The sequence below is a fragment of the Megalobrama amblycephala genome, linkage group LG16 (assembly GCF_018812025.1).
Source record: "Megalobrama amblycephala isolate DHTTF-2021 linkage group LG16, ASM1881202v1, whole genome shotgun sequence".
Taxonomy (NCBI): domain Eukaryota; kingdom Metazoa; phylum Chordata; class Actinopteri; order Cypriniformes; family Xenocyprididae; genus Megalobrama; species Megalobrama amblycephala.
In genome coordinates this window covers 18,658,639-18,674,537 of record NC_063059.1, presented here as the reverse complement: position 1 = coordinate 18,674,537, position 15,899 = coordinate 18,658,639, and the positions used below count along the sequence as shown (strand labels likewise).

Here is a 15,899-nt window from a genome sequence, read left to right as displayed (position 1 = left end):
TGCAAAAAAAAAAAAAAAAAAAAAACTTAATGTATTTAATTTCTGTTTCTTCTTTCAAGTTTTTTTTTTTTTTTTTAAATAAATGTGGGTTTTAATATGTATTTGAGGAAGTTTCTGAGCTTCCTGAAACTGTAGCAAATATGTTTGAGTAAATAAAATAAAAATAAAAATAAAAATGTTCCTGATAGTTACCTTCTCCTTCATTGCTTTTTACTGGTATATAGACTGAAATAATAATAATAATAATAATAATAATAATAATAATAGTTTACTGTTATATGTAATAACACATGACCTGAAGTGTCAAATGCAAATTTGCCACAAAGAGCTAATGCAAAGCAAAGTAATTACACAGTCACACCTCAAAACTTAAAAAAAAGAAGAAAAAAAAAAACGTTCCCGCAAGTTTATTTGAGTGTCATCCTCAAATTTCAAGCTACTGCAAAGCAAAGAAGTGTTGCAGTAATTTCACAGCGTCACACATATACTTAAAAAAAACTGTCATCATTTACTCAACCTCAAGTTTATTTGTTCTGCTGAACTCAAAAAATAAATTTTAAAGAATGTCTGTAACCACAATAGCCACTTTTCTTAAAAAAAATAAATAAAAAAAAGTCACATTTAAAAAAAAAAAATGTTACAGTAACAGTAATTTATTAATTTGTGTCAGGAGTTCACATCAATCATGCCAAATCAAACCATTTTTACCATTTCACATAAAAAGAGAACATATACCTATTCGGTTGCACCTGCTGCTTCCATTTATTTACGAACAAAACAACTTCATTAAGGCAAAAGGCTTACACATTTAGAAAAATATTGATAAAATATCATATATTTATATCACATTTCTTAGCATTTCTATTAATTTTCCACAAAATTATGTGATGATAGCGATCTGAGAAGGTTTGAGTGATCTCTCCCATCTCAATGCAGTATACTATTATTCTTGCCAGAGTAACAGAGGGAGCTCATGAGAGGAAAACTTTTCAGGTTACGTATGTAACCAAGGTTCCCTGAGAACAGGGAACGGAACTCTGCATTGACCGCATATGGGGAACGTCACACGTGAACCGGTGTCTGAAAGCCAAGGAATCAAACCACTCCTATTGGCCAGTGACAGCCTATGATATCATCATAGTGCGACCCGGAAGTATATAAGGAGCGCCTAGAGAATCAGTCAGTATCTTATCGTCTTGAGGGACTGTTCAGCAGGCCGCCCCGAAGCATGGCAGAGCAACGCAGAGTCTCATTCCCTGTTCTCAGGGAACCATGGTTACATACATAACCTGAGACGTTCCCTTTCGAAAAGGAACTCTACTCTGCTTTGACCGCATATAGGGAACGATATACCCACGTCGCCATGCTTGAGGAGAGTGCATGCCAAGATGGCTAGACAAAAGTCCAGCAGTTTCGAGAGAAACACCAGATAGCAACTCACCCTTGGGTCACATAAAGGCTGTCAGTGGCAACATTCCCTACGGCCAACAGCCCAAGCTAAACCTCAAAGAGGCCTTCCGTAGAAAGCCTACCAAGGCTGCCCAAAGGCTTCTGGGACCAAATCTTCCGCAGAAAGAAGGTCCCTTTAAGGGAATGTGGCCAGGAAACCGAGGCCAGTCATTAGAAGGGGGACATAGTCACCCCAATGCCACCAGGGAGGCCGACCTAATCTGACATAGGGCAACCTCAGTCTTGGCCAACCCTGTCTGAATACAGAGTCTCAACAAACGCATTCTTCAGAGAAGACAGCAAGTAAGAGCGACTGCAAAAAGGCAGTAAGCAACTCAAACCCACCCGTAGAGACGGGCATCCTGGAGAGCAGAACTCAGCTGAGTGCTATAAACCCTCTTATTGAGGGGAGCAAACTCTGCTCAATTCTAGGATCTACTCAGTGCCTGATTATTTGCACTGAGGAGGCTGTGTGCTGAGAAACCGTGATACAGGGGAGCACAAACCAGCCTGGGGCTGATCCTTCAACCAATGGTCAGCTTAGGTAGCTAAGCACTATTACAAAAACAACCCTAGCAGGGGATTACAAAGCTCAACCTAACAGATAGACCATACTGTAGGCACATAATCATGGAGGACAGAGAGGGGCCTACAACATGACAAAAGTTCTACATGGAGTAGAAACTACATATTTATGCTAATATACTAAGTCACAACAGTGGGAAGTCCAAGGGCAGCCTGACAAGGCCACACACTTTGAACATCTATCTTGCTGGAAGCAAGAATAAACCCAGTGCCGCTGCTAGCCATTTTGGTGCCCTAAGCATAATTCCTTTATGATGCCCCCCACCCCGACCCAGAGAAAAAAAAAAACGTTTGTTTTTGCCAGTTTAACTTTTTATTACCAAACATAACTCAATACCAATAACACATAATAGCAGCATCACAGTATAAAACTTAAGAACACTAAAAAGAGAAAGTAAAATCTTAAACTGAGTAAAATAGTAAAATCTTAGATTAAACTGAGAAGGGTCATAGGCATAGCACTTGCATATTGTTGTCCTACTGTTAGTTTAACTGCTTCTATTGTTCTCATTTGTAAGTCGCTTTAGATAAAAGCATCTGCTAAATGAATAAATAAATGTAAATCTAAATCTAATCTAATATAAAGCATAATAGAATGAGGTGCAATAATGCACACAAATCAACAGTAATGTTTGCTTTATATCATTCATAATGACATTTTATATTTATATATATATATATATATATATATATATATATATATATATATATATATATATATATTTAACAGGAATTGTTAGCCTACCATGTGCACTGCACTGACTGCTAACTGTTAACGTTACTGAGAAAGTATTGTAGCAAGTCCAAAGAGTGTTTTATGTTCTGTTCAGATAAATCTAAGTGATGTATGTTCTTTTCTTATGTTATGGTTCAGCTTGTGTGGGGCTTTAAGGGGTGGGAGGTTCTCTTGAAAGTAGAGCCTGCGTGGTGTTGTGTGGGTGGGGTTCTGGGGAAAATGTTCCTAAGTTGGTTCGATGTCTGTGAGGCAAGAGCATCGGCCAAACAGGTGCTCACCTGAATAAAAGAAGACTAAGCTGTTAAGTGAGTTTCATCATTTCCTCCGTTCGTTACAGTATTAACCACCGTCACGTCAAAATAAACCATAAACTACTGCTCAATATCTAAAGAAAGATAGTAAAAAAAAAAAAAAAGTAACAGCTAGCTGGCGTCAGGTCAGTTATTTTTAAAATAGGTAATGTTTAACAGTAAAATCTCAATTTAGCTTGCACCGAAGTTGTAAGTTATAATAACATAGTTTGCTAATGCTAACATTAACGTCAGCAAATTTGAGGCGCATTACGATTAGCAGCAGCACGCACATGCAGCACAATTCCCGTATTTATGAATGATTAAACATGGAAACATCTATTAAACATCTCGCAGTTTCTTCTTCTTTCGTTTCTTAGCACCCGACTCCTGCTGTCTTTTCGGAGCCATGCTCAAATCTGTCAAACTGCGTCAGGCAGGCACCCGCGCGTACAACCGGAACGGACCATCCGTCTACTTTCTAGACTAGACTAGAGCAATTATTAAATATCTTTCTTGTTCCCCCTTTTTTGTTACATATACATGGCTAAAATGTGCCTAATAATTCTATAGGCTAATGAAATAATACCGGCATTTAAAAAAAAAAAATCATTAGGTTATTTTTGGTGCCCCCTCAGCACTTGGTGCCCTACGCACAGTGCGAGATGCGCGTGGTGGGAGCGGCGGCGCTGAATAAACCACTTCAGTAACAGCAGATAAGACCTAACACAATCCAACGAGCAGTGTACTCGGTAAAAGAACCTTTTTACTCTTTAAAGCAAGAGGAGTACAACATATGCCATCATGAACTAAAAGAGGGCCAAAAACCGGGCCTACAACTTCAGACAGACAAGTGTTAGCTCGTGGCAGTGTTTCAAGCTCCAGTAAGGACAAATAACCTACAGGGAGGTTAATAAGTCGCCTTGGGCTCTGGCCAACCAGCAGTGTACTCAGTAAAACACCTCTAATTCTCTCAGCGAGAGGAGTACACTATTACATACATTAGCATGTTCTAAAATGGAGGCCATGAGGGCCTACTACTTGTAAACACGCGCCGTTAGTCTAGTGGCCACTAAAGTTCTAGGAGCAAAATAGAACCAACGTATATACGAGGTAGCTACTTAGCTCAACTAAACATAAACCATGCTCAAGGAAGCAAATGTAGAAAACCGAACCGCAGTAAGGTTAATTACAAAAACTCACCCTGAGAGGTCAGCCACTCAGTAACATACTCAGTAAAAGCCCTTTTACTCTCAAAGTGAGAGGAGTACACAACTGAACTCCAACATGCTACACAGGAGGCCCAGAAGGCCTACAACGTGCAAACACGTGGCATCACCTAGTCGTCCCCTTGGAATTATAAGGTTCTATCTGCATTCTGAGCAGTTTTGAGATATTGAGCTTCAAAGTTTTTGCATTACATATAGGAAAACTTATATGGGGAACAAGTTTCTTTCAAACATGAAAATAACAGGGACCCTAAATGTATTCTAAATATACAATATCAAAATCCTCTCAAATTTGTAAATGGGGATTTTTGGAATGGGTCAAATGCAGATAGAACCTTCTAATTCTAAAAAACAAAAAAACAAAAAAACAAAAAAACACTTTTCGCTTAGAATTATAAGGTTCTATCAGCCAAAACATTATTTGCAGCAATAATTTTCAAGAAACAAAAAATAGTTTACTTATAATTTGTTTTGAAACATAAAATTAATGTTGTAACAATGTTTCAATGTGTTAGAAAGTAAAATTGAATCCTTTCTATGACATTTATTTCATATTTTTAGCACTTCCATGTATTTAGGACATTTCAAATTAAGCAAGGCAGGTCTAAATATTTTGTCCAGTGCAGATGTTAATTTTTGGTACCAATTTGGTGGGTAATTAAACACATTATTGCAGAAATTGTTCCTTTAATTTTCCTTTTGTTTAGACAGAAAGCAGCTACTGTAATACATCTGAGCAGGACTTTATTCCACCTAAATTGGGACAGGTGAAATGGCTTTCTCTCTAGACATCAGTATAACTGAAATAACATGCTAACGTTTATTGTTGTAATTAAGACCCCATCAGTTAAATTGCTGACTATTTGACCTTTAAGGCTTAATATTGTAAAAATTAAGACATTTTAAGACTTTAAAAACTGCAAGAAAACAGACATGCTTCAGCAAATTAATTAATAAAATTTAATAATCATTGAAAAATGATTCACTGACTATATATATATATATATATATATATATATATATATATATATATATAATCATAAAAAATGTCAGACTCATTTTTTAAAACACAGACTTATAATACTCTCTATATGCTAGTGGCATGAATTTAAACATGGACTTAATGTCACTCATCTTTGCCTCTGACATGATGCTCTGTTTGGAGAGTACCCTTTGCTTGGGTAAGATGGGTGTAGGTGCCAGGCTTCTTGTGTGTTTGCTTGGTCCTCTTATGTCTACTTTAACTTTTGGCTTATGTCTATTTTAACTCATTTCCTCCCCTACCCGACATTGCCTCTGTCCATAAAGCACAGTAGCCTTTTTTAGTTTGCGAACAGCGAGCAGTAAGATTATACACGTTAAGTTTCCGCTTGTAGAAAAAAGAGCTAATTTCGGCACGTGGCCATGAAATAACATTCTGTAGGTCAAAACAGACTGTTAGAGTATCTTTATCCTCTTTGTCTTTTTGGCGCTCTTGGCGCATTGCTGTCTTGTCAGCTATATGCTTTGTTTGATGGTATTCATCACTTTGGCCTACCATGTTTTGCTTTACGGCAGTCTCATATGCTTCACACTGATCACACCGATCCTATTTAATGAGTGTGAAAGCTAAGGTGCTGAATATGAATGTTAGATTCTTTCACAGGTGTATTTCCATTCTCGTTCTTTATCTGTAGAGATCTCTCCTTGAAACATTGAGTACCGGATTAAGGTACTATCTTTCTGTGCTGGCACGATAGTAATGTGACTCAGCAACAGGAAATGAACTGATGTGTGCCTTTACCTGCTCTTTCTGATTTTCATCTATGCATTTTGTTGCATGCTTTCCCCTTCATCTGATTTTGGCATGCTAGTCGTCTGATTTTTCTTCATGTGTGTATTATACACAGGTTTCTGGCAAGTGTGGCAAGTGTGCCCAGATAAAACTGCTTACAGACTCTCAACTTTTCACTCTCTATGTTTAGATAGTACTTAAATGAGTAGGTACGCTTTCTGTGTGGTTCATCACAGGTTTGTCTTTCTTTTGCTGTGCATTCTGTAGTCATGGCTATAAAGTCATATTTCCTGTTTTGACTCAACTGGTAGAACTGTGTAAAGCATTTCTCCCTTTCTGCTGGTGTTACTTTCTTTGCACATTTGTATTTGCATGACATACTACAGTTCTTCAAAGTTCTCTCTTGTTTGGCAGAAGCCTTTTTATTTGCAGAGTTGACATGTTCCTTGCCCTCCTGATAAAGTTTCTTGGGGGTACATGCTTTCCATGTTGAAGGATTTGAAACACGTCTCCTGTTTCATCTTTTCTGAGCAGCCCCCAGCTATTCAATTTGTAAACTGGTAGATGCAGTCACTGGCTCGGTCACTGGCTCCACTGGTGCGGTCACTGGCTCGGTCACTGGCTCCACTGGTGCAGTCACTGGCTCGGTCACTGGCTCCACTGGTGCGGTCACTGGCTTGGTCACTGGCTCCACTGGTGCAGTCACTGGCTTGGTCACTGGCTCCACTGGTGCGTTCACTGGCTCCACTGGTGCAGTCAATGGTTTGATCACTGGCTCCACTGGTGCAGTCACTGGTTTGATCACTGGCTCCACTGGTGCGGTCACTGGCTTGGTCACTGGCTCCACTCTGGTGTGTTCACTGGCTCCACTGGTGCAGTCACTGGCTTGGTCACTGGCTCCACTCTGGTGCGTTCACTGGCTCCACTGGTGCAGTCACTGGTTTGATCACTGGCTCTACTGGTGCGGTCACTGGTGCGGTCACTGGCTTGGTCACTGGCTCCACTGGTGCGTTCACTGACTCCACTGGTGCGGTGACCGGCTTGGTCACTGGCTCCACTCTGGTGCGTTCACTGGCTCCACTGGTGCAGTCACTGGTTTGGTCACTGGCTCCACTCTGGTGCATTCACTGGCTCCAGTGGTGCAGTCACTGGCTTGGTCACTGGCTCCACTGGTGCGTTCACTGGCTCCACTGGTGCAGTCACTGGTTTGATCACTGGCTCCACTGGTGCGGTCACTGGCTTGGTCACTGGCTCCACTGGTGCGTTCACTGGCTTCACTGGTGCAGTCACTGGTTTGATCACTGGCTTGGTCACTGGCTTGGTCACTGGCTCCACTGGTGCGTTCACTGGCTCCACTGGTGCAGTCACTGGTTTGATCACTGTCTCCACTGGTGCAGTCACTGGTTTGTCTGGTAAGACCCTAGGCCCTGCTACATCTACCTTGTCACCTGGCTGGAGAAAAAAATACATTTTAAAAAAATACATATTTAAACATAATATTTAAATACACATGATGTAAAAAATAGGCATGCAATAAATTCAGAAAAGTTTCTTATTATTAGCTCACTACCTCTGTAGCTCAAAACTAACCAATTCTGACTGACTGATTCTTACCTTTCCTCTTTCTGTTGTTCTCTGTCTTGGTATTACTGGACTGCTTGTTTCTCCCTCTGTCTCTAAAAGTCTGATTTTACGTTGCTCCTTTACAACATTGCTCCTTCCCTCTTCTGCCTCAGTTTCTCTCCCATTCTCTGATGATGCTTTTTTCATATTTTCTCATATTCTCTCTTTCTCATTCTCCTGCTGTTGTTTCTAGCATTACTTTTTTCCCCTCCTGGATATGTCAGGTTCATTCCATAGATAAGAGGAAATAAAGCGAAGCCCAACAAGCAAACAATGTCAGGGGGCTGATTAAGGCCGACCTAAACATAGATACTAACTGAAGTGATGAGTGCTAACTCAAACTTCCTCTAGCAAACACCAGCTGAGAAGCTACTCTAAACAACAGCTGGCTAAGAGGTTGCCATTTTATGGCCTGCACAAATATTGTCCAACCTATCAAACTTCAGCTTCCCCCCAAAAAAAACATTTTTTTCCGATAGCATGCTTAGGAAAAACTATACAGGAAAAACAAGGTTGTTATATTTTAAAACAAAAAATATAGACCCAGCTTACCTTCCTGCGGCTCGAACACCGAAGACTCCTCATTTGCCACATGAAAGGATGGAATCTAGGGTTCTTTTAAGCCTAAAAATCTTCTCATTTCAAACCGGAAAAGCGGGCCATCAATAATCACCATGGACCCAACCATCAATCTGACTATAAGAAGCCTGAGCATGTTATATTTTTATAAAATATTCAGTATATATAACTATATATAACTATATATAACTATATATATATATATATATATATGCCCTTGCAGCTGGGGGATCGATCACAAACGCCGCTGGTGTTTATAATCGATCATCCATCAATCTCGCTTCTTCCCCCTCCCGTCTGTCTGGGCCCAGATACAGATCTGAACGGCTAGGGTTTTTCCATGCCCTCCCAATCTCAAACATGGAGATCAGGAAGGAATGGAAAGCTTACAGGAGCTGCAGAGTTATGGACAGAATGGAACTTGCTCATCGAGCCATCAGCGTGCGGCCCCTTACTTAACGTGCTCTCATGGCAGCTGCAGCCTGCCAGAAGCCCACAAACTCCAGCAGCTCCGCATACACAGCAGCCAGAAGAGCGCTCGCTGCCGGACGCGATGATGTTAAACACTGACATAAAAGACAAAAAGATATTGACTGATTCTCTAAGCGCTCCTTATATACTTAGGGTTGCGCTATGATGATGTCATAGGCTGTCGCTGGCCAATAGGATTAGAGTGATTTGATTCCTTGGCTTTCAGACACCGGTTCACGTGTGACGTTCCCCATATGCGGTCAATGCAGAGTAGAGTTCCCTTTCAAAAGGGAACAGGAGTTATGAGTTAAACGAGGTAACTGGAGTGTGTGACAGATATGTAGATGCATTAGTCCCGTATCAGCAAAGGCACAGGGAAGACAGATAAAACATTAAACCAAATAAATACATGATTATAATCATATATGAGTTGTCTATGTTCCTCAAGCAGTTTCTCCGCCTCTGTTCATGGCCACTCCTCAAGCCCCAGTTGGGCTGCTCTGACTGGACCAAAGTATTCGGCAGGCCAAAAAACCCTGGCTATTGGCCCCAAAGGTTACCCCGACGAGGCCTGATCAAGCCCCGGAAGTGACAGTGAAAACGTGACTGGCTCTGGCATGCACTAGTGTTTAGTTTGGAGCACCATTGAGCTTCACAGAATTTTTTTTTCATATTATGGAAGTCAATGGGGCCCATCAACTGTTTAAAAACAACTTGAAGGTGAATAAATGATAACAGAGTAACAGTATAAAAGTAACAGTGAAGACAAAAGTAACAGCAACAGCATAAATAAAGTCAAGAAACAACAATAAATACATAAATAAACTAAAAACAATGGTATGTTTGTATGTTTGATAAAAATAAATAGTTTTTTTATACAGTGCATGCAAACTATGCTCAAGTGGTTCATGACCATTTTTTCCCTTACATACTGTAGGCACCACAGACATATCAGATGGGTGAAATTTGTGCTATTTGCTAATTCCTCAAGAACTGTAAATCAGTTGACCTGCTGGTTGCTCCTCTGTGATGACGTGTGTGTGTGTGTGTGTGTGTGTGTGTGTGTGGGCAGGATTAGGCCTTAGATAACAGGATTAGAATGTTCCACACACTACTGAGAATCCTTAAATAGCCTGTGAGAGTGTCAGCGCTTCATTTATCTTGGTGTGGTTAGGTATTTTCAACCGATTTTCTGTGGTCCACCACACTGGCTGTCTTCCTGTATGATCTGAAAGAAGGTATGTGCCTGGATGGATGGACTGAAATCCACTTAAAGTGGTTATTTTATTCTCATTACTGCGTTACTCTTAATTACCTTAACTAATTACAGTACATTGTACTATTTATGTAAAGTAAAAAAAAATTTGTTCATACTATTTATGTAAAGTAACACTTTTCTCACCATCAGTTGCTAAAGGTCTCATACTTCTGGTACCGTATGTTTGGTATGCAGGTTTTAATTTGCAATGTTTAAATGCTATTAAAATTATATTATAACCCTGGATGGACAAGAAAGTAAATAAATAAAATGTATTTTATATAAAAATGTGTTTTTATTGTAAATTGTCAAAATGCCTTAATTAAAAAAAAAAATAAATAAAAATAATAATAATAATATATATATATATATATATATATATATATATATATATATATATATATATATACATATATATACAAAGTAAATTATAATTTATTTTTTATTATATAAATATTTGTTTTAAATATTAAATAATTAATAAATAATAATTTATTCCTGTGATGCAAAGCTGAATTTTCAGCATCATTACTCCAGTGTCACATGATCCTTCAAAAATCATTCTAATATGCTGATTTGAATTTCAAGAAACATTTCTCAATGTTGAAAACGGTTGTGCTTCTTCTTAATATTTTTCTTTTTTTTTTCTGGATTCTTTGATGAATAGAAAGTTAAAAATAAAATTAAAAAAAAAATATTTGAAATGTAAATCTTTTGTATCATTATAAATGTCTTCACTGTCACTTTTGATTACTTTAATGTCTCCCTGCTGAATAAGTATTAATTTAATTTTCGAAAATGGTACTTGTATCTGATTACATACAGCACATAACACTAACACTGCTGTTGAACACTATAAATGAAGTGTCTTCTGTGTTTGTAGTTTAGTTGTCATCTTACAGACATGGCTGATGTGTTGAGGAGTCTGAACCTGCTGGAAACACTAAAGGAGTCCATCGAGAAGAACAACATATCAGATATAAAAGATGCCATGGAGGACATGCTGATCAGCAGATTAAACATTGCAATTCGCTGGGGACAGAAATGCAGAAAAAGCCACTTTTATCAACTCACTTCGAGGGCTGAGCCAAGAAGATGAAGGCGCAGCCAACTCTCCATCATCTGCCGCCCCAGGGGAACTAGCCGTATTCCCGAACCCCATACATCCTGACTTTCGACTCTGGGATCTACCATCCATCTCTAGTGATCCCACTTTTAAAGCCGAGGATTATATAGAGCGTTTCAAAGTTATGCGGTACAACACCATCATTATCACATTCACAGAGAGTCCTAGTGTTAACAGTGTGGCGGTGTGGAGGGAAGTTAGGTCTCTGCAGAAAGAGACAGTTTACTTTGTCTTATTAGCATCAGTGAAGGATACCGAGAAAACGCTGGAGGTGAAGAAAGTGAAAAGTTTAGAAGTGCTCAAGGCAGAAGGTGTTCCTCTGCCCAAGGTGTTCCTGGTACAACCTACCGCTTTGGAGAAGCTGGACTTTCCAACGTTTTTTGAGGTCATGCGAGGTGACCTTCCAGAGATCAGGGCGCACGCTCTTCTTCTGGCACTTCCAACGTTTTCCAATTCCTTGGTCATTCAGAAGAAAGATGCCTTCAAGGCATTGGTGTGGGCTGCTGCCTCATTATCCGGTGGCGTTTCTGCCATTCCCGTACCTCTGGTGGCCTCCATGGTGGACGCTACGGTGGCTGTGCGGATTTTGACGAAGGCTCAGATCTCACTTTGCCTGGATGACGAGTCTCTGCAGCGACTGGCGAGGCAGCGGGGGTCTCGACCCAGCCAGGCTGAAGGCCCTGCGGACCTGCGCTCTCTCTGTGGAGGTCAGCAAGAGTGAAGTTAAAAGACGGCTTGCGGAGGCCGAGAAAGACACCAGTACTGCAACCACCAGACTTGTGGAGCTAGCCATGCCGAGACACGCCAGATCCTGTCAGCCGATCTTTCACCGTTATGCTGCAGGCTCTCAATACTGCTATTGATGATATGGGTGCTGATGCCGAGAAGGTGGTTACTATGGTAACAGGAGGGGGACAGTAGATTGAGCAGTACATAAAATTACAACATGCACTTTTCAGTCGACTTGGATTGATACCTAAATGGACTATAGCATTTCCTTAAACCAATAAGCAATATGCTAAATTAAAGGATTAGTTCACTTTCAAATGAAAATTAGCCCAAGCTTTACTCGCCCTCAAGCCATCCTAGGTGTATTTGACTTCTTTCTAATGAACACAATCTGAGAAATATTAATAAATATCCTGACGCATCTGAGCTTTATAATGGCAGTGAGTGGGATCAAGAAGTATGAGCTGAAGAAAGTGTCTCCATCCACATCCATCCATCATAAACATATTTCACATGGGGGTTAATAAAGGCCTTCTCAAGTGAAGCAATGTGTTTGTGTTTGTTTAAAGAAATGCCAGACTATATTCTTCCATAATCTACTTATGAGGAAAGTGTAAAAATCTCACAGTTCAAAAAGATTACGCTATGTCCTATGTCCTGGCCATGACGTCAGTTTCTTTTTTTTTTCTTTTTCTTTTTCTTTCTTTTTTTTTTTTTCATAACTTGAATACGGAAGGTGGTCTGGCGGAAGCTTGATATTTTACTTCATAACTTGTTAAATATGGACATTTTTTTTACACATTTTTTTTACATCACTTCACTTCAGAAGGCCTTTATTAACCCCCTGGAGCTGTGTGAAATATGTTTATGATAAATGGATGTGGATGGAGACACTTTCTTCAGCTCATACTTGTTGATCTCACTCACTGCCATTATAAAGCTCGGATGCGTCAGGATATTCTTAAATATAACTCGACTGTGTTCATCAGAAAGAAGAAAGTCATATAGGTATGGCTTGTGGTTGAGTAAAGATTGGGCTAATTTTCATTTGAAAGTGAACTAATCGTAATATACAAAATCTGAGGAATAGATTTCAAGGTAGTGCCATGTTTAATTTTTGACAGGAATGAAAACGAGGCTGTAAGTGAGAAGTTAATGGATTGTACTGTTGTTTAACAACATACGATTGTTCAGCTGACAAAACATCTTTCTGAAAAAAAAAAAGAAAATAGACAAAAACTCCAAAAAAAAGTTGAAAGTTGTGAAAACTTTATTTTATTAAACTTTATGTAGAACATACCATTATAAGGTCTGTAAGTCTATACCTCATCGCCTCATTTTAATCTGCAAGTTCAATGTTAAGTTCAATGTGGCGTCTAACCTGACCAAGGTCAATAACAATATCAACTTTTATTATTTATTTGATTAATATGCATTATAACATTAGATTTGCAAACACATAAAGGGGGTCCAGATTTTTTATGCAATCCATTCAATACATATTACATTAATAATAACAATAATAAACATTTTATTATAAACTTTTAAACATTAAATTAGAAAAAAACAAACCAATAATGAAATATATTATTAAAGTAATAATACATTTGAAAAAATTCACATCTACACTAATCACACAAATGTCCTGTTTTTTTTTTGTTTTGTTTTGTTTTGTTTTTCCGGAAAGTTGACAAGTTTGCATCCCTGTATGTACATAAAAACTCTATATCAAGAATGATTTAGCATGTTTTAGGGAATGTTTTAATGTTTTAGGGAGAGTACACACACACTCACACACACACACACACACACACACACACACACACACACACACACACACACACACACACAGGTTTGTTTTTGTGAATTGTGGGGCATTCCATAGGCGTAATGGTTTGTATACTGTACAAACCATATTTTCTATCGTTCATATTTTCTATTCACATTTTTACTTTCTCAAAAAAACTCATTCTGTATGATTTATAAGCTTTTTGAAAAATGGGGACATGGAGTAATGTCCTCATGAGTCACCCTCTCCTTGTAATACCTATGTTATACCCATGTCATTATACAAATTTGTGTCCTGACATGTCACAAAAACACGCACACACCCACACACATACGCACACACACCCAGTACTTGGAACACAAATTTTATTAAAGATCAGTTCTGTTTTCTTACAATGCCCTTTCTTGTTCTCTTACATGGTCTTACTTTTCATTTCCTTCCTCATTCTTCACAGCTGTGCTAATTCTGTTTTACAAAACAGTCAAGAGTTCAATTCAGTGTGCACCATCAAACCACTGTTCATTTGAATTGCATGAGAAAATGCAATACCACAGGCCACAATACATGTGTATGTGTTTTCCCTTAGTTGCAGCCACAAACTAAACAGAAACAGGAAGCTTCACACACCAAATTACAAGAATTAACTGTTTTGCAACACGCCAGAATTAGTCTTTAAGAGCTTTATCATCAAAATACTGATATCAATGTACAATTTTTAAACTGAACAAGCTATCAATATGTTGTCCAAAGTGGATAAAAACCTCCATATGACACAATAAAATAACTGAAAGCCTCATTCTTAAGAAAGTTTTTCTCAATTAAATTTAATGAGTTTCATTTAATTTATATCTTTCTAAAATTCAGTATACTCAATTGTACAAACCTCAGACTAAATGAAATACTCAAAAATAAAATATCTTTCGTTCAAAAACGAGGACAAACAGACTTTTCTGTAAAGGACTCCCAAAATGTTGCCAAATGAGTTTAAAACAGTACGTAATTTTAAAGTCTTTCACATTGATGGTAAAGCGCTGTACACATTTAAATTTAATAATTGTTGATTTTAACTAGTAGCCTAATTCATGTCACCAGGGTTGGAAGTATAGGTACAGATTATTTTGGTGTATGTGTATAAATGATATGCTACATTAGCATTAGCATAGATCTGGGCAGACACTATGTTGTTGTTTTTTTTTACGATCTCTTTATGAACTTTTTGAAGTGACAAAGTAGCAGTTGCGTGGACTGTCAATGGAAGGATATACATCTCTCTTTTAAAGATGAACGAAAGTCTTATGGGTTTGGAACAAAATGAGGGTGATTAAATGATTTTTGGGTGAACTAACCCTTTAAATGGCTCACTAAGTCATCAAACACACAGGCTAGTGAGGTGCAAGTTGCACAACCACTATACATGGTGAACTCTGCAACGTAACATTACTGTAATGTGCTTAAATTACAGTGAGTATGCAGATGCAAAGAATAATGTCAAATAAATGGATGTGAATGAACACAACATTAGCTGTCAAAAAAAATTCCTGAATGTAGAACAACAATGAATGTCCTGCACACTTTTGGGACCCCAATTTATGCTCACTGCCATTCTACCCTATTTATAAACTTATGGTGACCACTGATAAAAATAAAAATAAGGGTGACCCCTTGTGGTTGTAGCTAGTAATTGTTTCACTTTTGCTCTTTTTTTTATGCCTTTATTCATGCCAAAATCAGCTTACATTGAAATTGTACCAACAATGTTACAAGTACAGAACAATAAATCTATTAACAGATTAACAATATAAATGTTATTTAAAAACCATCTCTCAAAAAAACATTGATTTATTTCTTTGCACAATTTGATTATTCCAAATATAATAGCAGAGAGATGAAAAGTTGTGTTTGTAAATCAATTACCATTACAGTAAGGCTTATTGGTGAAATTTCGCTAATTTAATGTGTAATTTACTGATTGAGCAGGGCCACTGTAACAAAAAGTCAATACCTCCATTATTTATTTATTTTTAAAAAATAAAATAGTGAAATATATTCCACATAGTCTGTTGGCTTAATGATTCTTAAATCATGTAAAGGTCTATGTAATGGTAAAGTCAACAACTCCAAGACCTCCATCATTAGTCTTGTTCAAATAGCTTACACACTAAAAGTGGTACTTAAAGGATTAGTTCACTTTCAAATAAAAATTTCCTGATAATTTACTCACCCCCGTGTCATCCAAGATGTTAATGTCTTTCTTTCTTCAG

General features: G+C 38.2%; 1 protein-coding gene across 1 annotated transcript; it reads left to right on the top strand.

Moving 5' to 3' along the window:
* Window positions 1–9,755: 9,755 nt before the first annotated feature.
* Window positions 9,756–12,200, top strand: irgq2 (immunity-related GTPase family, q2). The gene is given in 5 exon segments (XM_048161746.1): window positions 9,756–9,974; window positions 10,878–11,024; window positions 11,026–11,772; window positions 11,774–11,932; window positions 11,934–12,200. Coding segments are annotated over 4 exon segments (1,140 nt in total). The 5' UTR covers window positions 9,756–9,974; window positions 10,878–10,898; the 3' UTR covers window positions 12,042–12,200.
* Window positions 12,201–15,899: the final 3,699 nt, after the last annotated feature.